General features: G+C 44.1%; 1 protein-coding gene across 3 annotated transcripts in view; it reads right to left on the bottom strand.

Annotated features, from left to right (window-relative positions):
* The window catches only part of LOC124616175 (regulator of G-protein signaling loco), a 252,994-nt gene that overhangs the window by 204,346 nt on the left and 20,833 nt on the right, over nucleotides 1–27,815 (bottom strand). Inside the window, exon 1 of one of the 3 annotated variants that reach the window (XM_047144494.1) lies at nucleotides 27,271–27,338. The exons of the other annotated variants lie outside the window; for them this stretch is intronic. Coding sequence (XP_047000450.1) covers nucleotides 27,271–27,315 — 45 coding nt within the window. The 5' untranslated portion in view covers nucleotides 27,316–27,338. Of the gene's footprint in view, nucleotides 1–27,270; nucleotides 27,339–27,815 lie in introns of those variants that run through there. 3 annotated transcript variants of the gene reach the window in all.

Raw genomic sequence — 27,815 nt, 5'->3', positions numbered from 1 at the left:
GAAGTTATTAATTACAGTCAGTCGTCTGGTAATCTTTTAGATCCTTCCATATCTGAATCCGAGATATACATTCTGGAATTGTCATCTGTTACAATGATAACGAGTCGATCGACAACGGAATCCACGAAGCCAACCAGGCGCCGCATTTTCTCTTTTATGACGTGCCGTTCTAATCCCGCCAGCGTTCAGCAGGGACACCTGAAAAAGCTGCTTGCATTAGTTCCAGTACGTTTGGCAGCTTAACAGTCTTGTTATTTCTTGCGACAATTCACTTAACATGGCTTCAGATGAGTTCTGTTGTGTTCATATTGTAATGGTACAGTGCCAAATGTAAAAGTGCAGCGTTTGTATGGTTTGTAAAAACGACTCTTTTTCATGTTTCTACCGCAGTCCGCCCCAATACAAGTACAACGTCTGACCACTGCGACACCTCGATCACTGTATATATGTATTAAGTCTAGTGCACATCAGCCAGCTCCCTTGAATTGAGAGAGAGAGAGAGAGAGAGAGAGAGAGAGAGAGAGATTTTTCTGTGTAATACTAACGAAAATACGTAAGCTCGTTGCATGTACGTAGTATGGGAAGCGTACCGAGACATTGGGTCCATGGCGCATTAGTGTACAAGCTAAACTAAGCAACAACAAACTGTGGTAAAATACTAGGCATAGGTATATGTAACTAAGTAATGTTTATACGAGTGTACTCTGCATGACTGACGAAGTCGTAGACTTGGTACGTCTGAAGGAAACATTTTTGGATACTGGTTACGATGCAATGACAAACATGACTAAAATATATAACTGGAGTGCATTAGTATTCTTAATAACTGGAGAGCATCGGTAATGTTAAGGTGAACTTCTACATGCCAACTGTGTTGACCGGAAAAGTGCACTGAAACGCGTTTCAAATGGAATAGAATTACGAATCTTCTACATCAATAACAGAATTAGTGAACAGTGCGTGTGTGGGGAGATATACGTGAATAAGGATGGGAGAGTAATAAAAGAAGTAGTCAAGTAGCATATTCGAGCCTGAAAGTTAAGACAGTCGCCTGTATACGAGTATGTGAATAACGCAGTTCATCACGAGACTTCTGTAAAGCTGAAAGGCACCTACGGCTAAACATTTACTTAATTTTTGGTTTCCTCTGGAGAACACGGCTCGGAACAATACCGATAATGTGATCCCACTACCAGGCGCACATTTCTCCGGGCGCTCTACACCTGCTACGAAGCTGCCAGCTGTGGGTATAACAAGAAGTTCATTGCAGGTGTGTTGTGTCACGACGGAGAAACGAGATAAACATTTGGGTCGGCAGTAAGCCAGCCGACAGCCAAGAAAAATGTTTACATCACTGCTAACTCGTCCCCTCCTACAGCCTACAAGAGCGGTAAAAAAGGATGCCGCCGAACCATAAAATAAAGTCGGTTGACAGCGTTGGCGGGGAGACTAGTAGGGGTCTCCTATTCGGCGTTTTTTTTTCTTATTTTGTACAAGCTGGAACCTTTCATTTGATAAACTTGTTTGTTATATCGTTAGTGCAACTGTTCGCGCGCGCTTGTGTGTGCGTGTGTGTGTGTGTGTGGGTGGGTGATGCAATCAGATCACCATTGCCTCACGAACTCATATGATTACGGATATTTCAGTCTAATTAGTGGATTAGTTTAGGGACACAAGTTTTTGCATTACCCCCCATGCACCATTATTAGACGACAAAACTTGGTATCTTGCTCTGTTCTATTGTTTCTTTTTTTTCTTTTTGGTGTGGTGTCCGCCCTCATTATTCATCTCTGATACATTGTTTGTGCGGTGATGTTCCCACTTTTGGACGTGTCAGACGGTTGTCAAATTGCCTATGCTTGTTTATCCTTGCAACTGACGATAATATAATGGACAGTTCCATGAATATTTCCTTCATATTTCACTAAACATTAGTCGTCGATTCTAGTTAAGATGTGTTAACTCGCTATTAAAAAAAACATCGTGTTACCACTTTACCCTATTTGTTGTTTACAGAACTGGAGTGGTCAACAGTTGCTTCTATAGCAAAGTATGTTGGCTGTCAATTCAGTAGCACCACTGCTCCCGATGTGGAAAGTCTGTCGCTAGTAAGCCCTGCTCACGCAGTAAGTATTAAGGGTAGTAACAATTGTCACGGAAAATGTTCCACACGGTCGTCTGGCATACCCTGTACCGACGGGCCAACTGCCTGGTACTGAAACGGCGGTAGCCTTCCACAGTGTTAATCGCATTTTTCTTCAAGTCTGGTGTCTGAACATTTCGGGTACGTCCTTCATGATTTCCTGCTTCCTGAAACGACACTGTCTCACACAAACGGCGAAACACTGTTGCAAACATTGAAAGCTGTGGCTGTTGTCGTCGGCGGGGGTAGGCTCCTGATACTATCTTGCAGCCCACCGTCCGTTGGCATTTGCCTTTCCGTAAGCAAACACCGTGTCGGCAGCCTCTCGATTCAAATACGGAACCACTGTCTACAACGCTGTATCACATCCACTACAAAGTGAGTCAGCAAGAGAAGTGGATCGGACACAACGTTACCAATTACTATGGCAGGAGAGGGCGCTAGGGCAGGACGTATGAGTAACAGTGCAACCCTCTAGGAGGAAAGCATGCTTACTCTTAACTGTGGCTGTAAGGTACAGCGCGTATTAGACCGCAGTCTCTGTAACAAAGTATGATTGAATAAATGGTTCTAGCATGGAAACCACGCATTTCTGGATCTAAGTTCACTGGATATTTTTTGTTCCGTCTCCTTTCATCGGTCAATCCCTAGTTTGTACATGGTGGAAAAAATCACCCTGTACACACCCCGTGTAGCCAAAGGACGCCGTATATCTTTCGTCGATCTTCAACATTCTTTTCTTTTGGTCTAAAGATAGTTTCCACACCATACTTGCTCAACACTTTCCCAATGCGATTTGTTATCTTACTAATGAACGGAAGGAAAACTTTCCCCTTGGGAGGACTTTATTCCTCGTCGATCCTGATTCTCTTTCTAGGGCGAGGTTGTCGATCTATCTCCTTGTTACAATGACCATTTTTTTAAAATCTCGACAGCAAATATAGTTTAAAAAGGTCGGTTCATAAATTTGGTGCGTCTATCTACCAAGACTTAAATCGCACCGCTCATTATGAAAATAACGATCAGTATGCGTGGCTTTTCTACAACGATAAGCCAAAACATTATGATCACTGCCCGCAACTTTGGATATCGTCTGGCAGCATTGCGGGCAAGTGACGCAATAATAATATCAATATGTAAGCGGAGCAGACGCGGACGGGGAATCATCCTAGCAAAGATATGAGCTGCAAGTGGAGAAATCCATTGACTACACGACTTTGACAAAGGACAGATTTTTATTACGCCTGTGTACGAAAATGGCGAAGCTGGTCGAATATCCACTTGCTACTGTCGTGAGAATCTACGGAAAGAGGTAGAAGGACAGTGGAACTATCACTAGGCGCTAAATGGTTGGACGTCCACGACTCTTCACAGAACGTGGGTTCACAGGCTTGTGTGCTCTGTAAAGTAACATCTCTGCCGAAAGAGCACAGTGCTGGTGCACGCACAAGTGTTTCAGAGTACATCGTTCATCGTACATTGTTGAACATGGAGCTCCGCAGCAGACCACTCCTACGTGTTCATTTGCTGAGACAACGACATCGTCAATTACGATTTCACTGGGAGCAGGATCATCAGGATTCGACCGTCAATCAATGGAAACATGTCAGCTCTTTGGGTGAATCATATTTTTGCTATACTAGGTCGATGGTCGTCTCCACAAAGGCCGTCATGGAGGTGAACGGCGGATAGAAACGTGCAGCGCACCACGTACGGAGGCTGGTGGCAGCAGTAGACATTCTCCCGCGCTTGTATGGGACCTGTGGTAGTAATCTAAGACACACTGATAGCTGCGAACCACCTGCATCCCTTCATGCTTGACGACTTCCCCAACGGCGATGTCATCTTCAAGCAGTATAATTGTCCATCTCGAAGCCAGAACCGTGCTTCAGTTGTTTGATGGGCATTATAGTGTACTCATGTTGACGTCTCGTAGACCAAATTCACCTGACGTAAATCCTATGGAACCCATCTGGGTTGCTATCGGGCGCCGCCACCGTGCACGCAAATCAGCGGCCCGTTGTTTACACGAATTACATGACCTGTGTGTAGACATCTAGTGTCACATACTTCCACAAACCTACCAACAAACTGTCGGATCCCTGATACGCAGAATCTGTGATGTATTTCGTTCCAAAGACAGACAAATAAGCTATTAAGCAAATGGTCAATGTTTTGGCTCATCAGGATACGCGTTCACTTGCTTTCAACAGAAAAGTGGAGGGTGTTAAATTAGATTAAAATTTGAATGTCAACGTTGCACCGTATAAAATGACGATCGATTACTTTCAATCGAGAGGTTGGCATTACCAAAGATAACCTCGTAGCCGACTTCACGTGATGGACTGTCCTCTACATTGCCTATATATTCGGCACTCCCTTAAGTTGTAGTTGCTGTTCGCCGCTTTGTCTCTGAAGGTGTCTCCCGCATTGAACGTTTTGGGACAGTTTTAAGCATCGGAAGTTTTAAGTCAAGGTAGTACCGGCAGTGAAAGCCTACAGTGTATGAGCACCAGGATGATTTTACCGTACTCCCTTGGCCACCAAACTCCCCGGATTTAAACACAGTCGAGAATCTGTGGGGCCACAACGATCTGGACGTCCGCGCCTTGGATGCTCGACCGAGAAACTTTGCGAAGCTGGCCACGGCATTGGAGTCGTCATGGCTCCACATTTCTGTCGGCAGCTTCCAGAAGCTCTCTGACTCTCTTCCTGTACGTCTCGCAGTGGTCAGCGCTGCAAAATATGGTTATTCAGGTTGTGACAGCCAAATTAATGTGACTGGACAGCGTATACGGTAAAAATACTAATGTTCTGTTTGTGAATTACGTCTTGACATGTCTACAAAAACTTTTCTGTGCCAGTGCTTGCTTCTGACACCGATTCGTATATAAGTTTCCATGTCTTCCACAAAACTGTTAGTGCAAGACACAAATGTACGTACTCTGAAATGGTATTGATAGTAATGTAAGTTGTTTCTTATTTTCACTCTCTGATTGGCAGTTAGCCGGCCAGTGTGGCCAAGCGGTTCTAGGCGCTTCAGTCTGGAACCGCGCGACCGCTACGGTCGCAGGTTCGAATCCTGCCTCGGGCATGGATGTGTGTGATGTTCTTAGGTTAGTAGGTTTAAGCAGTTCTAAATCTATGGGACTGATGACCTCAGATATTAAGTCCCATAGTGCTCAGAGCCATTTGATTGGCAGTTATAGTTTTCGCGCGCGTGTCAGTTCCATGAACAAGTGTGTGTGAGTGCCTGTTATAGCTATACATTACAAGGTTTTTCTTAGTGTTTCCGGTTAGATGTGGCGTTTTACATGTAGCTGTAAGACTTTTATACTGCAGCTCTCCTTTTTCTTTATAATGCGTTGTTACGTTTTTAGATGCACTTGATAATGAGCAGTGCCCAAAACCAAAATAAAGTTATTTGAAATACAGGCTGCGGAAATAATGTCTCCTAACTTTATCGAGGCCGTTGCGCTCACCCAGAAGAAAATGGAAAAGCTAATTTACGAGTATATAGAACGGACGGCAGGCACACACTGATGTCAGGTAGACTTAGCAGTTGGCGCTGCGCCACCGTCCTACTTGAGTATTGCAGCTCAATATATCGTTTTTAGTTAACTTGTTAAAATATCAGTATCTGTCAATGTTCTTCTTGCCTGACCAAAGAGTGAAATAATTAGATACTAGGATAACGATACGAGACCCTAGAAGGGAGAAGCAAAAAAGTGAACAGGCAAAGCTGAATATTCACATAAACATAGACTAGATTATAGCTTGTAACAGTCTGCAACGGACTGAAAAACGCAGAAAGTCAAGATTCCCACTTGAGTTAATGCGTGGCAAGCAAAAAAAACTTTAATCTAGATGAAGCAATCGGAAAGGAACGACAATGCTCTTGCGTTGAAAGAGAAAGTTCGAAGGTGAAGGTCTGTACATTGGTGTTAGCAGCGGGCACCGAGGTATGACACAGGAAACTCCCTTTTAAGTTACGGCAAGTTTTAAAAGCCTTGAGTTGCGCGTTAATGTTGACGTAAATCAGTGGAATGATTAATATCAGAAGGGAGCTAACCACGGTGACAGTGGAAGTAAATGAATTGTAAGAGACGTAGGAGACAAGTCTGACAATGCACGGATGTGACGGCGAAGAGACTTTGAGAAAGAGAGCAGAGTGGAAAGAGGATATGGACTTACAAACTAATTGGAGAAAAAAGATGACCAACAGAAACATAAAATGTGTCCTAGGCGTCTCAGTCCCCTCAAGTGAAAACAGTATATTGCATACAGTAGTAGTCCTAACAACTATATTTCTAGTGGATCTGTATGCACGTCATGCCTTACACAGAGATCTATGCGTCTTCATTTCCTATACATCTGGCGAAGCACATCTGACTTGCTCAACACTTAAGCGCAGCCGACGTTGAGCCACATGGGACTTTATTATTCTACATGTCTTGACAGTCGTGGTAACGTCCGAGCTTCATGGAGACCCGTCCAATGGGGCTGATGAATTTGCAAATCTACCGGTCTTTGCCTTCGCTCTGTGGCATTAAGCACATAGGCAATATGTCCAAATAACAATTTCCATTTGCATACCTCTTAAAAGCATATGTTCTGAACAGGTACTGTGATAAACACATCGTGGCCCATATCAAATCGTATCATGAGGCTGGCTCCTTTCCAACTCTTGCACATAATGAGGGCTGCCCTTGGACCGGAAAACCACGTTTCTACTGTGTGAACTGCGATATATCACACATTCATCGGAAAATAACACTATAGAGCGAGATACGGGATTTGGAAATAGCGCCCACAAAGCTCGACAGACTGCAACTGGTTGTGCCATGTCGTCGCCAGTTAGGTCGTTCACAAACATCAGTCTGAACTATGGTTACAAAACGTCCCGGAAAACCGTGGCGGTCCTGGATTTTCGTCATAACATAGGGTGTCCCGAAAAATTGTTTCGGGACGTTCTAAAGCCTCGAAATAGGGTTTTCAAATATATTTTAAGGAATTCTATTAGCTTACTGACATTCCGATTGATTAAACAGAATACAGCACGATAAATTAACATATTTTAGTTTATTTCTCCAAACTCCATAGTCCCATTGTAATCACAACATAAGTACTGAGACACTGAAAGAGTAATTATTTTGAGTGATACTGTGGCGGTAGAGTGCCGAAATGGGACGGTGCTGAAGAGACAGCTTCTTATTTGAAGGTGAAAAAAGTTTAAATCAATGACTCTGTTCTTTTTGATCTCTTCGGGATAATGCAAATTTCGTTGAGAAAATCTTCACATATGGAAGGACGAAGATGAAGCACCATTACAGTGTCACGAGAAATGGGTGAGTTTCTTAAAAGCTGCGACCATCTTCAGCAGTAGCCTACTCTGAGATGGTAATAACTGCAAAGTATTTATTTGCCATACCAGCCCATAATGTCAATGTAGAAAGAATATCTTCGTTCATGATTATACAGTGTATTGATAAAAGGATCACAATGGAGGCGTGCTCTCTTGGAGGAATTCTACGGACCCTTCACAACTGCAAAATCGACTGAGCAGAATTTCACCACTACATCTCAAGGAACAAAGACATGATCAAAAAACCGGTGAATGGCGCAACCAGCTACAAATATTTTTTAAATGTTTTATTTGTAGTGCCATAACCGGTTTCGGCTACCATGCCCATCTTCAGATGGTTAATATTTTCCGTCAAGTATATGTATTGATCAACAGCGTGTATTCTATTCCACAATAACACAACATAATGAAAAAAGTTGGAACCAGTGAAAAATATCCTTTTCTCCAAGAAGGTTAGAAGCAGTGAAAAATACACTATTCTCCAAGGATAATCAACCTCAGCTACAAGCGCTCAGTAACAGTGAACGTTTATATTAATATTAGTTTATTGACAACGCTATGGCTGCAATATTTTTGAAAAATCACATCAAATTTATTTTTTATTATGTACATTAGATATCATTAATTAAATAGATATTGTACAAATAAACCAGAATAAATCTGCTTTTATCCTCTTTACCCATAGTAAGTAAGCAATTATCGGGTTAGCAAAAATGTGATCAAAAGTATCCGGATACCTAGCTGAATATGACTTACAAGTTCGTCACGCCCTCCATCGCTAATGCTGAAATTCAGTATGGTGTTGGCAAACCCTTATCCTTGATGACAGCTTCCACTCTCGCAGGCATACGTTCAATCAAGTGCTGGAAGATTTCTTGGGGAATGGCAGCCCGTTTTTCACAGAGTGCTGCACTGAGGAGAGGTATCGATGTCGATCGGTCAGGCCTGGCACGAAGTCGGCGTTGCAAAACATCCCAAAGGTCTTCTATAGGATTCAGGTCAGGACGCTGAGCAGGCCAGTCCATTAGAGGGATGTTATTGTCGTATGACCACTCCGCCACAGGCCGTGCATTATGAACAGGTGCTCGACCGTGTTGGAAGATTCAATCGCCATCCCCGAACTGCTCTTCAACAGCGAGAAGCAAGAAGGTGCTTAAAACATCAATGTAGGCCGGTGCTGTGGTAGTGCCACGCAAAACAACAAGGGGTGCAAGCTCCCTACATGAAAAACACGATCACATCATAACACCACCGCCTCCGAATTTTAATGATGGCAGCACTACACACGCTGGCAGACGACATTAAAAAAAGAGGTTCAAATGGATCTAAGCACTATGGGAATTAACATCTGAGGTCATCAGTCCCCTAGACTTAGAACTACTTAAACCTAACCAACCTAAAGACATCACACACACCCATGCCCGAGGCAGGATTCGAATTGTGACCGTAGCAGCAGCGCGGTTACGGACTGAAGCGCCTAGAACCCCTCGGCCACAGAAGCCGGCCAGACGACATTCACGGGCATTCGCCATACCTACACCTGCCATCGGATCGCCACATTGCGTACCGTGATTCGTCACTCCACACAACGTTTCTCCATTCTTCAATCGTCCAATGTTTACGCTCTTTACACCAAGCGAGGCGTCGTTAGGCATTTACCGGCGTGATATGTGGCTTATGAGCAGCCGCTCGACCGTGAAATCCGAGTTTTCTCAGCTCCTGCCTAACTGTACTTGCAGTGGATCCTGATGCAGTTTGGAATTTCTGTGTGATAGCCTGAATAGATGTCTGCCTATTACACATTACGACCCTCTTCAACTGTCGGCGGTCTCTATCAGCCAACAGACGAGGTTGACCTGTACGCTTTTGTGCTGTACGTGTCCCTTGACGTATCCGCTTCACTATCACATCGGAAACAGTGGATCTAGGGATGTTTAGGAGTGTGAACATCTCGCTTACGGACGCCTGGCACAAGTGACGCCCAATCACCTGACCACGTTGGAAGTTCGTGAGATCCGCGGAGCGCCCCATTCTGCTATCTCACAATGTCTAATGACTACTGAGGTCGCTAATATGGAGTACCTGGCAGTACAATGCACCCAATATGAAAAAGTATGTTTTTTGGGGTGTCCGGATACTTTTGATCACACAGTGTATTAACAAAACAATATTAAAAATATTAAAAAACCTGGGTACTTTTTTGGTGGCGGACTGCAGCATTGGACACGGTTTTCTCCGAAAATGATTTGGTCACCCTTGTCTAAACCCATTTTCAAATCTTTTTATTAATGTTGTCATGCTTTGCTGCCCACAATATTTTTTTGGTGTAGCTGCTCTTTCCGCTAGCTTCAAAGCAGGGAAACCAACAAAACCTGTAAAAAGGGAGCTGGAGAAGAAGTTGACAAAAACCATTTGCGCCTCGAAAATAGGCGATTTGTTACCAAGAGGAAAAGCTGATAAACAAGAATAAGAAGAAGAATGTCAATTCAGACGGACCCAAATAATAACTACTGTTTGGAAAAGTGAAACAACAAGACTGCGAGATGTGATCACAATGAAATTTATTCCACCGATGGCACTACACAACTGCTGAAATATAGCATTTTAAACGGCCTGCAGGAGTGGCAGTGCCTCGGACTGGTTTAGCGGTAGCTTCTCAGATTGCCCGTAAGACGTAGGAGGCGAGATCACATTTTATAGGCAATAGCTTTCCAAATCGTCAGACATGGAGTTTGTCCGCTATGCTGCTCAGCAATAGTATACCCGAGTGCGTGCACCACGGCGCAATTAAACGCGTTTGCGACCGTCACTGTAGGACGAGATGAAGCGGGACTCGTCCGAGAACACAACGTTTTGATACACAGCACACCAGAATCGGCGTTCACGTGCGAATTGCGGTCTGCGGCGTTTGGTAGGTTCTGCTGAATGGAAGCCGACTCAGTGGCATACGTGCCATCAATCCAGTTCGTAGTAGACGGTGTCGAACCGTCGACGCGGAACTGTCCACACCCGTTGCGCCAACGCCGTCGACGAAGCTGTTCAGTCCTTTACGTTTGGCGGTTATCCCGCGCTGTGGTCACATTGTGTCGTCCGATACCCTGTCGGCGCTGTATTCGGCCCTCTTCTCTCCATTGGTTCTCCATACGCCTCGCTGTTGAAGCAATGTGGCCTGTGCGAGCAGCAATGTCATGGGACGACAGACCCGCCTCCCAGAGATCGATCACCTGTCCCCGTTCGAACGCACGCGCATGCCGATATTCCACTCCGAGACGTCGGCGAGGCACAGTGGCACATGGTTACACATTTCCACAACGTATGACGGTCCGCACCGACTGAGTGTTGCGTAACACTGACCTATACGGTCACACAAAAGAGCTCACTGGTGGGCCTACGTGCAGGCCACTTCTCTGCCATGCAAATCACTTATTATGTCCGCCTGCTTAGCTGGGTGGCAACGTGCTCGCCTCCCATGCAAGCGGGCCCGGGTTCGATTCCCAGCCGGGTTGGAGATTTTCTTCGCTCGGGGACTGGGTGTTGTGTTATCATCATTTCATCCTCATCACCGGCGCGCAAGTCGCCGAAGGTGGCGTCGAATGAAATAAGACTTGCACTTGGCGGCCGAACTTTACGAATAGCCCGGCCAACGATGTCATAAGCTCATTTCTATTTCCATAACTTATTATAGTTCCGCGGTTCTAAACGTTCTTTTATAATGGCGTGTAGCAGACCACTGCTTCTGAGCATTTCACTTTTTACAAACAGTAGTTTACGGTATGAAGTGTGCCGAAGACAAACGGCTTTACACAGGTACAACAGCACAGACTACCGAGCTCTTTACAACTGCTGATACTAGAAAACCAGCGCAGCCTTGCAGAATGCGACCAAGTGCAAGGTATCCGGGAAAGGGCGGAGGCCGCGAGAACAGGCAACCGACTGGTAAAGGAAATGAGGCCAAGTGGCTCCCACTGAATGGAACGGCCGGCCCGTGAGAGCGAAGGGGCCACGTGGCCACTCCGAGTGGTCTTAACTGCAGCCATATGGTGCCCGTCAACAAGGCAGTGAAAAGGCAGGCAAGGAACCAACACACGTTTACGGTTCGTAGCAAACTGTGATACACGGACTGTTACCATCTTCAACTCCTCCGTTTACCGACTGGCAAGAAAAAAAGTAAGGCACCAACGCGAGCCCATGTACGTGCAAACAATTTTCTATTCTTTGGAGTTGTTAGGAAGCACATATTACGCATACAGCTAACAGAATTCATATCCTCGGCCTCGCCTCGCGAGCGCGGCGTCACGAAGTTTCGAATATTTCAGTGAGCAGAACCAAGAGAGAGAGAGAGAGAGAGTTTAAGAGTTTTATGTCTGGTCGATGGCGATGTAATTAAAGTCGGGGCTTAGATTCGACAAGGACGTCGAAGGAAATCTGTGTTGGCCTATTCAAAGCAATAGCCTTGACATTCAAGTGATTTAGAGAAGCCCTGGAAAACAAGAGCGTAATCTGACTAATTTTGTGTGTGTGTTCAAACACCCTAGCTCCAATCTGCCATTCTGTCACGTCTTCACGTCGATGTGTCTTACTACGCAGACTTATGATCGGCTGGCACATACACATTTCACTGCCATTGCCCACGGCAGCTGCGGGGCGTTGCATCAGCGTCTGGCATAGTTTTACGCCACCTACAGGCTGCAAAGCGACCAAAAAGGGCGATGACTAATATTTTGTCCGGTGACATATCACTGTGACTTTATTGGGAAGTCTTGTTTTAAGAAGACGCGGAATTTATATTGGACGTGAAATAAAGGAAATCTTTGGTGTTGAAATAATGTTAATTGCTGATTGTGCTTGAGCAGTTTCCCTCTCTCCTCCTAATCCAGTAACGGCATCACAAAAAGGGAGCTTTGCTTGCAATAAATGAGGTACAAGACTTCATTCTTAAATCTTGTGCATGTAGTTGAGAGCACGATTTCAGTTTTAGGTACTATTAAGCGTTCATACACCTGAAAGCCTAAGTAATTCCTTTTCTTTTAAAGTCAAAGTTATCCAATGAAACGAAATTTCCAGTGTGAAGACGGCTCTTTAATGAGCATATGTGTGCTTCCTATATTCATTTGTATTTTTATTCATTTTTATCCACGCCTAAATTGCTAAGAGTGGGTTGCTAAAATGAAAACGAAGAACATAGTAGTGGTAAACATGTATTTACTTGTGACTAGTATAAAAATTTGTACAAATGAACAAATAAAAGGGCATGACAATAGTACAAAAACACAATTTAAGTATCAGAGATTCATATTTTATCAAATTTAAATTCTTTCGAGATCGTTTGGGAGACTGCGGCATCCGATTTTCAGGATTCATTGCGGCACCTTCACCAACTTCCTCGTACTGGAACATATCTTTGATCTCTTCCTCATCCTCATCGAACTCTAAGTGATGAAACTTCAATTAAGAGATACTGTCACTGGGGAAGCTGAAAGGCGAGGTGATGAGGCTCGCAAATTACTGGAACGTATCCGTGATGACGACCTTCGTGCAAAACATTCAGTTGTAGAAACAGCTATTTCCCAAGTTGCTGAGTCCGGCAATCGTGAGTGAGGACGCTGACCTGCTTATTCTCGTAACGGGTCGAGGAAACAATTGCAACAGCTTTGCTTCCATAAGCCGGGAGAGGGAAATCAGTAGAAGTGTGGTACTTCAGTAACTCTTTCAATTTCGATCCTGCATTTGCCGTTTTCAACTATACTTTCACAGGACGAGATATCACATCCTATTTTTTGGCCAAACGGAAATTACTAAGCCTTATCGAGCAACAGCCACATCTCAAAGTGCAAGTTGCTGAATTTGTTAAGCAGCAGTCTCTCAGGACGTAATCCACATGAAGGAAGACAGCTGATGTTATGGGAATTCCAACTGCGCGACTTTGGACGAGCTCAGGTAGGAGATTTTGTAAATACTGCCTCCAGAAAATCTTTCAAACTTGCCAGGCTGCCGCCAAATTCGGAGGCAGGAAGATGGCATCATTGTGATACTACCATCAGGTGTAGCCTTGACAGGGGAGGAAAACTGATTCATGGCAGTGGGGCTGGAAGAAAAATTTATCACGCTTGTTTCTCGTGACGATGACGAAAGATGCGGCACCACACGCTACTGAAGATGGATTTCTGCTCATGCAAAACAGGATTCATAACTATATGTGGTTGTCGCAAAGTGGACTGAATTGCTCTTCGACGTTAAGACACTGCTATAAGGCAACAGGAATTGCGTCCGACGAGTATGAGGACGAGATCGAAGATATATTGGTGAAGATGCCGCAATGTATCCTGAAGATCGGATGCTGGAGTGGGACCTGCCGCAATCTCCTACACGACGTCGATGGTATTGAAATTTGATAAAATATGAATCTCTGATACTTTTTTTTACTATTGTCATGCCCTTTTACTTGTCCATTTGTGCAAATATTTATATTAGTCATACGTAAATACATATTGGTCATTATTATGTACTTGGTTTTCATTTTAGCAGACCACTCTTACCAATTTAGGCGTGCATAAAAATGAATAAAAATACACATTAATATAGGAAACATATGTGCTCCATAGAGAGCCGTCTGCACACTGGAAATTTCATTTAGTGAATAACTTTGACATAAAAAAAGAATTACTTTGGCTTCCAAGTGTATGACCACTTAATAGCACCTAAAACTGGAAAACTAGATGCTTTTGTAACATGAAATTTCATGCTCTACCACTTTGATAACCTGACTTTTTTATTTGGAGTAGCCTTTAATGAGTTACAGGCGTTGGAGCCGACATTTTAGCCAAGTTGGTAAAAATGAACGAATATTGACAACCGATTGCGGCGAAACAACTGCACCGATTTTGACATTTAAGTACGTCATTCGACGCAAAATTTAATGTTCCTTAATTTTGGTTATGGTACCTTTTCCGGTAGGACGCATACTTTCCGAGTAATAGGGAAAAAACCTGAAAAAAGTGTCTAAATTTCTTGGTTTTTTGGCCACAAAAAGTTGTCCCGAGGGAATTGAAGGTAGAAAACTTTGATTAAACGTACTCTAAAATATATGCACACCATTAAAAAATAAAATCTCGTTTTTTGCAAGCATGAAGTACCCGTTACTGGACTATCTCTCCGTCTCACCAGCACCTACTTTTCACTCATACAGAGAGTAAGCGCAAAATAAGCGGACACTCGACAGAATTCTGCATTCCGATGCGGTAGCGAGCCTCTCTGCTTGACGAGGTTTCTGTTGATCCGACGACACCGTTCGGCAGGTCCGAAACGTGTGCTCCGTGGAAGGCGGTGAGGCTGAATCAGTGTCAGACCATGAGTGGGAGTAATAGGCGAGAACAAGTCACGGTGCGCGAAAGGCGGATTTCAGAAAGAAGTGCTTCTCGAGACTTGGCTGGCCGTGAGAGTTCGGTCTTTTTCACACGTGGGCTCATCGCTAGGCTGAAAAAGATCGGATGGTTACAGCGTAAGTTAAAAAAAATTACAACTTTGGAATAATATAGAAATTTAATGAGATAAATTACAGATAAGGTAGATGTGTCATTTTGTAGCAAACAAACTTAAGTTTGATTACCATAGTCCATCAGTACCCCATTCCGCCACCAGGAGTGACAGCGTAGTCCACAGTTAAAATAGCTCTTTTCAATGGTGCGGAGGGTACGCCCTGAGTGCTTTGGTTTCATGAAACGAACTCTGCAATAATTATTAGTAATAAATTTCGCAGCGAATACGCAAAAAACCTCCACGTGCAACCGTGGAACACGTTCGTGACAGTCCCAGAGTTACTCCGTTATGTGTCCTTAGAAAATTGAAAGTGTACGGCCCTTGCTTCTTCCTGGAGAAAACTGTCGCTGGTGTTGTCTATCTGGAAATGTTTGAAAAGTTTTTAATTCCACAGATCGATGAAGACGACCGAGATGGAATGGTTTACTATCATCAAGACGGTGAACCACCTCATTTCCTCACGGAGGATCAAAAATGGTTCAAATGGCTCTGAGCACTATGGGACTTAACATCTGTGGTCATCAGTCCCCTAGAACTTAGAACTACTTAAACCTAACTAACCTAAGGACATCACACACATCCATGCCCGAGTCAGGATTCGAACCTGCGACCGTAGCGGTCACGCGGTTCCCGACTGAAGCGCCTAGAACCGCACGGCCACAACGGCCGGCCCCTCACGGAGGTTCGAGGTTTCCTCGATAACAGCTTCCCACGTTGGTTGATTGGCCATGGAGGGCCAATCGCATGCCCCCCTCGACACCCAGACTTGACACCATTGGATATCTTTCTCTGAGGTTTCGTTAAAGACCGTTTGTATGTTATCCCCCTACCAAACAATTTAGCCGACCTGAAAACTGAATCTGCCGCTGCACAAGTTATTCGCGATTTACTGCAACGAGTGTGGAATGAAACTGATTACCGATGATATGTTTGCCGCATCACAAATGGTAGTCACATCGGACAAACTTGCGACTGTTTACTGCAAAAGCACACTTCTACCGAGTCTGTAAGTTATCTCAATATATTTCTATATCATTCCAAACCTGTAATGTCCTTTTTGATTCACCATGTACATATCTAGGGTGCTTAAGGCATAATGTCAAAACAAAAAGAAAAAAAAATTATTCGAGGAATGTACAGCTATAAGCATATGTTATTTCATCTACATCTCCGTACGTACTCTGCAAGTCACCTTACGGTGCATAGTGGAGTGTACACTGTACCACTACTAATGATTCCCTTTCCTGTTCCACTCCCAAACAGAGAGAAGAAGAAACGAAAACGACTGTCCTAAAGCCTTGTTCCCTCCAGGGATTCCCGTTTGTGATCACGAAGTATCTCCGTAAGGCTTGCTGATCGAAATTACAGATAACAACCCCAGCTACACGCCCATGAATTGTCTCGATGTCTTTCTTTAATCCGACCTGGTGCGGATCTCAAAGACTCGAGCAGTATGAGAAGAAGAAATAAGTCTTGGTTGCGGTATTGAAATTACTGTTTATTTATTCATAAATGACGGACGTTTCACCTAATTTACGGCATCTTCAAATTGGCCGACAAATGTTGATAAGCAAGTTATGGATATCGATGACAAAATATCCGCAAAAATGAATTTCCCTCGTCATGTGAAAGAAACCGGACCACATTACGCGTCCCAGCAAGGTTATCGGATGCTTTGCTTTTAATGAATGACGGAGCATATATTTGCCACGACTATTTTTCTTGCGCATGACGAGGGCAATTTATTTTTTGCGGATGCTTTATCGACGTTATCCATACCTTAACATTTTAGAGCCAATCTGAAGATGCCTTCACTTAGACGAAACACCCGTCACTGATGAATAAATAAACAGTAATTTCAACATCGCAATCAACTTCGTTTTCTTCTCCCCACTGTACATTGTGGTTGCTGTATAACTACGCCAAGGAGTGTAAAAAGTTTTACTCGAGCAGTCGGACTAGTGTCCTGTATCTAACCTCCTTTACAGATTGACCACATTTTCCTAAAATTCTCCCAATAAACCGGAGTCGACCATTCAACTTCCTTAGTACAATCCTTACACATGCTCATCCCATTTCATATCACTCTGCAACGTTACACCTGGGTATTTAATCGACGCGACTGTATTCGAACATTACGGGAACGTTTACCCCACTCATCCGCAGTAATTTACAATTACATTACAGCTAGCTGGCATTCATCGCACCAACTAGAAATTTTGTATAAGTCATCTTGAATCCTCCTACGGCCACTCCACACCGACACCTTCCCGTAGCCCACAGGATCATCAGCAAACGGCCGCAGATTTCGGGTCAGAATGTATCACGCATGCCCTTGCAAGTTACAACTTAACCTCTCAGCAACATCGCATTCTGTTGGAAGAAATCCTCAATGCTTGGGAGCCACTAAGAACAGCTATATGAAATACACTGAGGTGACAAGTCATGGGATACCTCCTAATATCGTGTAGGACTTTCTTTTGCCCGCGTAGTGCAGCATCTCCACGTGGCGTGGACTCAACAAGTCGTTGGAAGTCCCCTGCAGAAATACTGAGTCATGCAGCATCTGCAGCCGTCAGTTAAGTATGAAAGCGTTGCCGGTGTTGCATTATGTGCTTGGTCGATGGGATTCATGTCGAGCGATCTGCGTGGCCAGACCATTCGCTCGAACTCTGCAGAATGTTCTTCAAACTAATCGCGAGCAATTGCGGCCCGGTGGCATGGCGCATTGTCATCCATAAAAATTCCATCGTTGGTCGGGCACATGAAGCCCATAAACGGCTGCAAATGGTCTTCATGTACTCGAAAATAACCATTTCAAGTCAATGAGCGGTTCAGTTGGACCAGAGGACCCTGTCAATTCTACGTAAACACAGCCTACACCATTATGGAGTCACCACTAGCTTCAACAGTCCCTTGTTGACAACTTGGATCCATGGCTTCGTGGGGTCTGCGCAACACTCGAACCCTACCATCAGCTCGTATCAACTGAAATCGGGACTGTTGGCAAATGCACTCGCGTCGATTACTTGCTGCCATAGCCCACTAAAGTCAAATTTCGCTGCACTGTCCTAACCGCTGCCTTCGTCTTACGTCCCCACATTGATTTCTGCGGTTATTTCAAGCTGCGTTTCTTGCCTGTTACCACTGACAACCCTACGCAAACGCCGCTGCTCTCGATACTTAAGTAATGGCCGCTGGCCACTGTGTTGTCTGTGGTGAGAGGTAATGCCTGAAATTTCGTATTCTCGGCACTCTCTTGACACTGTGGATTTCTGCATATCGAATTTCCTAACGATTTTTGAAATGGATTGTCCCATGCGTCTAGCTCCAATTGCCATCTCGCGTTCAAAGTCCGTTAATTCCCGTCGTGCCGGCTGTGGTGGCCGAGCGGTTCTAGGCGCTTCAGTCTGGAATCGCGTGACCGCTTCGGTCGTAGGTTCGAATCCTGCCTCGGGCATGGATGTGTGTGATGTCCTTAGGTTAGTTAGGTTTAAGTAGTTCTAAGTTCTACGGGGCTGATGACCTCAGAAGTTAAGTGGTTGGTTGGTTGGTTTGGGGAAGGAGACCAGACAGCGTGGTCATCGGTCTCATCGGATTAGGGAAGGATGGGGAAGGAAGGCGGCCGTGCCCTTTCAGAGGAACCATCCCGGCATTTGCCTGGAGTGATTTAGGGAAATCACGGAAAACCTAAATCAGGATGGCCGGACGCGGGATTGAACCGTCGTCCGTCCGAATGCGAGTCCAGTGTCTAACCACTGCGCCACCTCGCTCGGTGAAGTTAAGTGCTCAGGGCCATTTGTACCATTTGAATTCCCACCGTATGGCCATAATCACGACGTAAATAATTTGACGTGAATGGCCTGAGTACAAACGACAGCTCCACCAATACACTGCCCTTTTACACCATGCGTACGGGATACTACAACCATCTGTATATGCGCATACCGCTACCCCATGACATTTGTCATCCCGGCGTAAACCTTCCACGTAATGTTGAATAACCAAACGCCTCATTAAGAGCCGCAGTCCATACTAGATGCATATGATCGCTGGAATGCAGACGAGCGCGCTGCGTGATGCTCCCAGGAGGCGGCAGTGCAGGCAGCTGTGTGGGCGTTTCCCAGCAGGCTGCGGCCCGTGGCTGGCGGTGGGGGCACTGTCGCACGCACGGCCAGACAGGATATTGGTCCCGACCTACATCCCGCACACAACAACCACTTCCCTCCCTGCCGCAGTCTCGCCGCACCAGAGGGCATCACGTCTCCTCGTCCCCGTGCACGACGCAGTGATTTCCATCCATAAATAGCACGCATGATGAATTCGAGAAGTTTCTCAGTGTAGCTACACATTGCGCCTATCCTCGTGCTTCATTACGATTCAGCGATCTGCGTCCTGTAAATATTTAAGTTAGCCCGAGCCAACCAACGTCATTAAATCTCATCAAAAATAAACAGCCACGTGACTTCAATAAGCCCCAAATACACCGTGGTATTACTACAAAAAAAAGCATCGTGTTTTCTTCTGATGAGAAAGTAAAAGAAAAATGGCTATCAACCTTTAATCGATAGGCACACACACCACGAGACCGCAACTACGTCGAGCACCACCATAGTGTGGAACGTTTGCATCTGCTTTAAAGGTCGTGCTGAATTTTATTACACCATAAGCGATGTCTGTAAAACTCCTACGTCTAAATCAACGACAGGGCGCCAGTTCCTCATAGGCGTCCGAAGTACATCACACATCATTCTTTCCACGGGTCTCTGCACCTTCTGAAAACGAAAATGTTCAACATACTGATTTTTCATCAGTTCTATTTTTAAAAAGTGGCAGTTAGTTGTAGGGACACAAAATGAAAAATATATAAAAGCAGAACAAAAAGATATAGAAGACAAAAGTGCGCTATCTACATTAATTTAGCGACACCATCTCCTAAGGTTTGGAAAAATATTCCCACACAGGAAAATGTCTCCCCGTAGCGTTTAGGAGGCTGATCGACAGTATGTTAGTAAGATTTTGCGCAGTGATTCCATAAACATGATACAGTAGTACGATAAATTTCTGTAAACACAATATTCTTTGCAAAGGTGGGTTCTGTAGCTAATGCCACAAGCAAAACAACATTCTGCGACGACACTGAATGCATGGATCCCATACTCCATGTTAAAATCAGCAACGTACATTGAAATCGATTTGCTGCATTACGATAATGAAACGCTAGACTGTTCAAACTAATATCTTTCAAAAATGGTTCAAATGGCTCTGAGCACTATGGGACTCAACTGCTGAGGTCATTAGTCCCCTAGAACTTAGAACTAGTTAAACCTAACTAACCTAAGGGCATCACAAACATCCATGCCCGAGGCAGGATTCGAACCTGCGACCGTAGCGGTCTTGCGGTTCCAGACTGAAGCGCCTTTAACCGCACGGCCACTTCGGCCGGCCAAACTAATTTCTTTGCGCGAAGCTTTTTTTCTGTATGTTGTTTCCCATTATTGGTATTTTCAATTTCCGCAAGATCTCTGCATCTTTCTCTTTCCTTTCTTCCCTGGTAAAGGGTCTCCGACATCGCTCTAGTGTTGAGCCGAAACAGATCTAACAGATCTCATCAGAAAGCTTACGTTACTATAGTCAGTTTCGACGTCGGGACCTACTATTTGCAGATGTTGTATTAATCTTCTGTTCATCTCGTGCAGTGTGTTTCTTCGTCGTTGTTTGATGTCTCCTTCATGCAGGTGCGTGTAATTTGAACATTTGTTTAAATGCCAATTAGTTATGTTCTGTTCCCTGTTCCAGCCTGTTTCCTAAAATTTTGGCCTGATGAGTACACAACGGTTTTGAAGTGGCGCGGTTATTAATTTACGACTGTATCACTCTTATTGGATTTGCGAAAGTTGCTGTACGATGTATTCACAATAAAGGGAAGCGTAGAGCATTGCCTGGAATGTAAAGACGAAATTATTTTTTGTGCAACTACTACGTGCAGATCTAGCACGCAGGAACATTTCAAGTTCAACGCTGGGTAAAACAGCGTAGAGTCGCGGGCGCAGTTTAGGTTATACAGAAGAACCAGACTGTATCAGGAACACAGATCTAATCAGCTAGCGACGCACCCACCTGTAAACAACAGCGAAACACTTCCTGTGTTTCCCTGCACTTTCCGGATTCTTAATTGACTGAAGCAGCCATTGTAAGAACAGTGGGAATGTGAGCAAGCAGAAGTTACCCTCGAAATTTCATCTTGCGGTTGGCTTTAACGAGAACGCCGTGAATCTGGGTCGAGTGGGTATGACAACATCGGAACGACGCGTCATTTCTCCGGGTACAGATTAGGTGAAGATAACATAGGATTAGCAAAAGCGCTCCCTTGTAAGTTTTTACAAAACAACGAATGAAAACATTTTTGGTATAAATCAGTTTATATGGTGTCAAAACATTCGCCTTTCAAATTTATATACATTTACATCGGTTCGAGCCATTTCTGGAAACATTTTCTTTCGCTTTGACACTGGTACCCCAAAAATACGGTTTTGGAAAGATTAAACAGCTTTCTGAAGATTCTACAGGCAGGATGAAAAGGAAAAAAAAAACCGCTATCTGATCAAAAGTATAGGGACATCCTATGTAATGCAGAAATGACCACTAGATATCACGCGAGGCTAGTATGAAGGGACGCGGTGATATTGTGTTGTCAGTAGAGACGCAGTAACAAATGGTTCAAATGACTCTGAGCACTATGCGACTTAACTTCTGAGGTCATTAGTCGCCTAGAACTGAGAACTAATTAAACCTAACTAACCTAAGGACATCACACACATCCATGGCCGAGGCAGGATTCGAACCTGCGACCGTAGCGGTCGCTCGGCTCTAGACTGTAGCGCCTAGAACCGCACGGCCACTCCGGCCGGCAGACGCAGTAACAGCAGGAGCGACAGTGACCTCGGAAGTGTACTCGTCACCAAACGTCACCTGAGTAACAAATCCATCAGAGACATTTCAACCCTTATAAAGCTGTCCGACAGTTGGTAACGTAATTGTGAAGTGGAAACACCAAGGAAGAACCACGGCTTAACCAAGCCCTGGCGCATCTCATGTACTGGCGTACAGCTTTGCGGAGGGTGGCTGTAAAAAAATCGCCTGAAGTCAAGAGGAAGGAATCGGTCGTGAGTTCCAAAGCGCTACCAGCTGTCCAGCTAGCACAATGGCTGTGCGTAGGGAGTTAAAAGAATGGGTTACAGTGATCCAGCTGCTCCTCATAAGCCGCAAATTCCTGTTGTCAGTGGTAAGTGACGCTTGAGATGGTGTAAAGAGCGACCCCATTAGCCAGTGAATGACTGGAAACAAGTGATGTGGAGTGATGAATCGTGCTATATTCTGTGACAATCCGATGGAAAGGTGTAGGTACGGCGAATGCCGCGAAACGTTACGTGTGCAGCACCAACAGCGAAGTGGTACTACAATACTATGGTTAGGATATCGCCCCTTTACTGAGCTTAGAAAACGCTAAATGCAGAAAAATTTGAACACAATTTACAGCACTGTGTATTGCGTACAGCAGAGGAGACAACAACTGCATCAGCATGACAATGCATCCTGTCCTAAAGGCAATGGTTTGCAGACATTGACATTCCTAAAATGGACCGGCCTGCTCGACTCTCGACCAGAACGAAATGGAACACCTTTGGGATGAGTTAGAAAGTCGACATCGTTCCAGACCTCGACGTCCAACGCCCCAACCATCACTGGTTTCGGCTCCGGAGGAATGCTGGGATGCCGTTCCTCCACAGACTTTCCGACACGGTACTGAAAGTGTCCCCAGCAAAAATAAGCTGTCATAAAGACGAAGGGTGGGTACACTCCACGTTAACGTTCAGTAATGGTGACCAGTTACTTTTGGTCAGATTTGCATTAGCTAAGCGATAAATCAGGTGAATACAGGCAATGAGATATCAATGTTTTTCTCGGTCAAATAATCAATGTTTGTCGTGCTATGTGAAAAATATATATACATCACACAGCAATAACTCTTCTTTGATCCTATAAAGCAATGGTTGCGACGTGTCCATAGTAACCAAGGAAAACTTACATCACTTTCTTGGAAGCATGTGCACGGACATTTCGCGTTACTTGCGGTATTGGAGCATCCAAACAATTGTTGCTGCTTAGTTTTTGGCTCTACGAAGATATCCAAGTTTTACCACCTCATAAGATGTTGTACACGGATTATGCATTAACTTCGTCGAATTTTTTGAGCGTTTCCTAACACCAACTGACACGAGCCTGTTTTAAGTTACAGTCGAAGTGTATAAAATTGTGGGGAACGAATCATTTTCACGTTTAAATGTTAATGTAACTTAGACTGTACGACAATCTTCGATTTATGCCGAAGCTTGCCGTATCTTCCGGCAAGTCACGTGCCGACCCTCTTCATCCTGCTGAGCACAGGAATACAGAAAATTATCATATCCAGAAAGCCATTGCAGGGAGCAAACAGGTGACACACGACCAGACACACATCAACAAAAACTATTTGCTAAACTTAATTAAAGAAACGATACAATAGGACAGAAGGTACCAATAAAAACAAACACACACACACACACACACACACACACACACACACACACGGAGAGAGAGAAAGAGAGAGAGAGAGAGAGAGAGAGAGAGAGAGAGAGCACAGATATCACACAGACATATTCCGTAGTTGGCGCAATTCAACAGTTGGCATCAACATCCGAAACACATATCAAGTAAATGAGTTTATTTCTGAGTGCTGTGCAAGTGAAATTTCGAATGGCAGTAAGCAGACCAGCTCTAAACCGGAACAAGAACACATGTAGAGAAACATTTACAAAATCTGTAGTTACTCATTTACACTATTATTACGTCATTAAAAAAATCAGAAAATATCGAACTGTACATAACCTCAACAATGTTCAACATGTATGACAAAATGGTATATGTATTTCAGGCCACTGATGTTGCCTTGTGAATAACAGATGGTCCAAGGTAATAATTACCAACACAATACGTTGAGCGCAGTTTCTTTTTTTTTTTTTTTAACCAGTCGATTGTGGTCGATCTTCGTGACGCTAAGAGACAAACTAATTGTATGTAGTGTTTCCTGAAGGCGACTGATTACCTAACATTTGGATGCAACAGTTCAACGAATTATTGTTGAATTAGGATTACTCGCATACGAAATTGTGAGACTGTCATATACTGTTCCCATACGCTCATTATAAACAAACTATTCACAGTGTCTATGCTGCCACTGTATTAATAATAAAAAAATTAAAAACAATAGTATTGTCACATCCAAACGTGGTCATCTAGTGCTCATTTGCTGAAAATTTAGTTGAGACCCTTGTAATATCATGTGTATTTCGTCTGCTACCAGTAAGTAACATCGCGCAGTGGTTCAAATGGCTCCAAGCACTATGGGACTTGACATCTGAGGTCATCAGTCTCCTAGACTTAGAACTACTAAAAACCTAACGACATCACACACATCCATGCCCATGCAGGATTGCAACCTGCGACCGCAGCAGCAGCCGCAGCGCGGTTCCGGACTGAAGCACCTAGAACCGCTCGGCGACAGGTGCCGGCATCGCGCAGTGATCATACGACTTCAGAACAGACTCTACTATTTGAAGAAGTCTGCGTTGGGTTGTTAATTTGCGTGGTTCAATCTACATTCTGTGTACTTTTATAAGTTCGTGCACAGTTAGTTGGATACTAGACCTAACTACGTTTTTCTAAACGTAGTTAAATTTTTTCCAAATAAAATATTAGCTACATCCTCATCAACCTGAATAGTGACTGTCTCAGTTCAACATTCTATGAGGCAGATTCTTATTATCGTGTTCGCCTACTCTAGCAAACATGAGGTACGAAGTTCAATAAGTTTCTAATCACTCCCAGGATGAAGATTTGTTAACATCTCAACCAGTCCGTTGTCTTGTGTAACAAAGAGGATATAATGAGTTCGCTAAGTTTATCAATGGCCAGTAATTACATTACGAACAGCAGTGCTCCCACGCAAAGATGAACTACCCTGATTTTCATTTCGGAGAAGCTGGCGTTCCTGTCGGTGGCCACAAAGGCTGTTAGCCGTTTCAGCGGAAGTATGAATCACGCCTCCTGGAAGAACAACTGTTTTATGGAGGTCATTGCCGACAAAAGGACAAGCAGTGAGGAACGGAAGTTCAGGCTGCTTCTACGAGAAAACCACATTACGAGTGCACAAAACAAAATGTAAAAAACAAAATGAACTTCCAAACAGTGACAACGCGCACTTGTTTCCGTCCGAAGAAATCAATTTCACTAGCGGAAACTTACACAAAGCGTACCATTTAACCCGGATGCTAGAATAACATGTTAACTGGTTTCAAAATCTACAGAAAATAGATCGACGCTGTTAGTAGTTCAGACATTTCCAGTTTTATTCAACAATCTTATTTATGAATGACCGAAATCTTCTAACGTTTATCTAAAAATATTGTTACTAATTATAAAGTGCCTTTTGATTTGTATGCTAACTAGTGCTGGAAAGTGAAGCTTATACTTCTATTCCGATTAACAATAACAGCCGGCCGCTGTGGTCGAGGGGTTCTAGGTGCTTCAGCCCGGAAGCGCGCGGCTCCTACGGTCGCAGGTTCGAATCCTGCCTCGGGCATGGATGTGTGTGATGTCCTTAGGTTAGTTAGGTTTAAGTAGTTCTAAGTTTTAGGGGACTGATGACCTCAGATGTTAAGTCCCATAGTGCTCTGAACCATTTGAACAATAGCATTTGAGACTGCTTACAAGTCGTAGATCAATCACACATTGTTAAACAGGCAGCTTTACCATGATGCGAAGGAAAATAAAATGCACTACCGACATAACAAAAATGGAAGCAGTCATGAATATGACGTCTGCTTCGAACGCTACCGTGCTCTAGTGGACTTGTTGCGATGACGAAGTGCGCTCGCCTTGCTTCGAGCTGAAACCCAGCGTGCAATTTTTCATATTTTATCACACATAGTCATCGCACCACACTACGAGATTTCAATCAAGCAACGAAAGTATTATATGATAAGCGATGTTTCTCATTTAAAGTACTGAGAGCAGTTTCTCACCCTTCGTGATAATTTTCTATTCGAAAAAAGAAAACCAAAAACTAGATTTTCTCTATGTAACATTACTGAGCTGTTGGGAAGTTCTATCTATCAATTCTGCACGCTACTGCAAAGGGAAATTTTAAAACGCTGGTTTAAATTTTTACGATAGGAGTACTTCTGCTCTACTATCTATACTCTTTACTAACTCATCGCGAACTACAATTAAATAATGATTCAAGTGTCATTCGCGATGAGTTTTTAAAGAGTATAAATAGTAGATCAGAAGTACTCGTATCGTAAAAATTTCCCGAAGCCACAGTTTGTAAACCAGGTCAAATTACTTAATAGTATAAAATACAATGAAGATTTTTACGAATAACTTCCAAGCAAGCTGCTGTTAAAATGAAGTACGTTTTGAACAGCGAGCCTATTGGAGATGGCCATTCTTCGACAGCCATGGTTAGGGTAAGTTTTTAAGGCGCTCAAAAACTGCAAATGATGCATCTCTATCACATTCTTACATAGAGTCTCTTTACACTAAGCAGTATCGACGATAAAAGAAAACTGTTATTACGTGAAAAGCGATACCTGCTTCTTATGCTCACAACTGTTGGCTAGAATGTGATCACTGGAAGCTTATACACATAGCACTAACAAACTGAATATCCTACGTTCCCTATAATAGGCTTTCACGCTGCACAGTGCGAAAAACGGCCCGTAACTATTTCAGATAATGAAGCGTTGTCCATATCTGCATTTTTTTCCACTAACGAAACCAATCCGGAAACATCCAATGCCAGTTTCGAAGACCTACCGCGTCCAGAGCACGCCTATACGAATGACAGGTTCCTCTCCATCAGCGATTCTCACTACGTGACGCAGCAGCTGCGCGGGGTTACTATATAATGGATTTACGAGCAAGAAATTGCAATCGTGCTCGCGTCCGCAGAGAACATCTCTTCGACTTGGGAACGAAGTAACCTAAGGCTCTCCGCGTATGTTATTCAGCAGGATCCACAAATTACCGCTCGCGTGATTACCTGTATCCCGCGATGACGCGGCAAAGCGTCGTGTCAGGTAGAAGTCGAGGGAAGAATACAGGCGTTTGGTGTGGCACGTACCTGCTGCTGGAGGCCGTGTACGCTGCAGACAACATAGCCGAACATGGTGGCATCGCCGCGGCCGGCCGCCGAGCCGCTACTGCCGCCCTCTGACACGGCTCAACGAGCCACGATTATCGCTGAAGGACGGAATGCGCCGCCGTGGCTCACACTCCTACAACACAGCCGCTTTCTTTTCTCACGCGTACTGCCGTGTCACAAACAACAAGCTCTTCTCCATACCGTGAACGGAAACTGTACGGTCAATACAAGAAAATGTTCTACAATTTCATTATTAATTCTTGGATGTCACTAAAGGAATCGACCGTACGCCCCAATCTTTGCATTAAAGAACGTTCATGTGATGTTTATAATTACACTGATACACCAAAACATTATGACCACTGCCCACCGTGGCGTTGGATGGCGCCTGGTGGCGTTGCAAGTACGTGATGCTGTAACATGAGATAAGCGATTTTGACAAAGGGGCAGTATTATTACGCAGAGCCTGTGAACGAGTGTCTCGAGAATGGCGAAGCTGCTCGAATTTTCCAAGTGCTACTGTC

This window comes from Schistocerca americana, chromosome 1, assembly GCF_021461395.2.
Source record: "Schistocerca americana isolate TAMUIC-IGC-003095 chromosome 1, iqSchAmer2.1, whole genome shotgun sequence".
In the NCBI taxonomy this organism is placed as follows: domain Eukaryota; kingdom Metazoa; phylum Arthropoda; class Insecta; order Orthoptera; family Acrididae; genus Schistocerca; species Schistocerca americana.
This window is presented reverse-complemented; position numbering and strand designations above follow the sequence as displayed.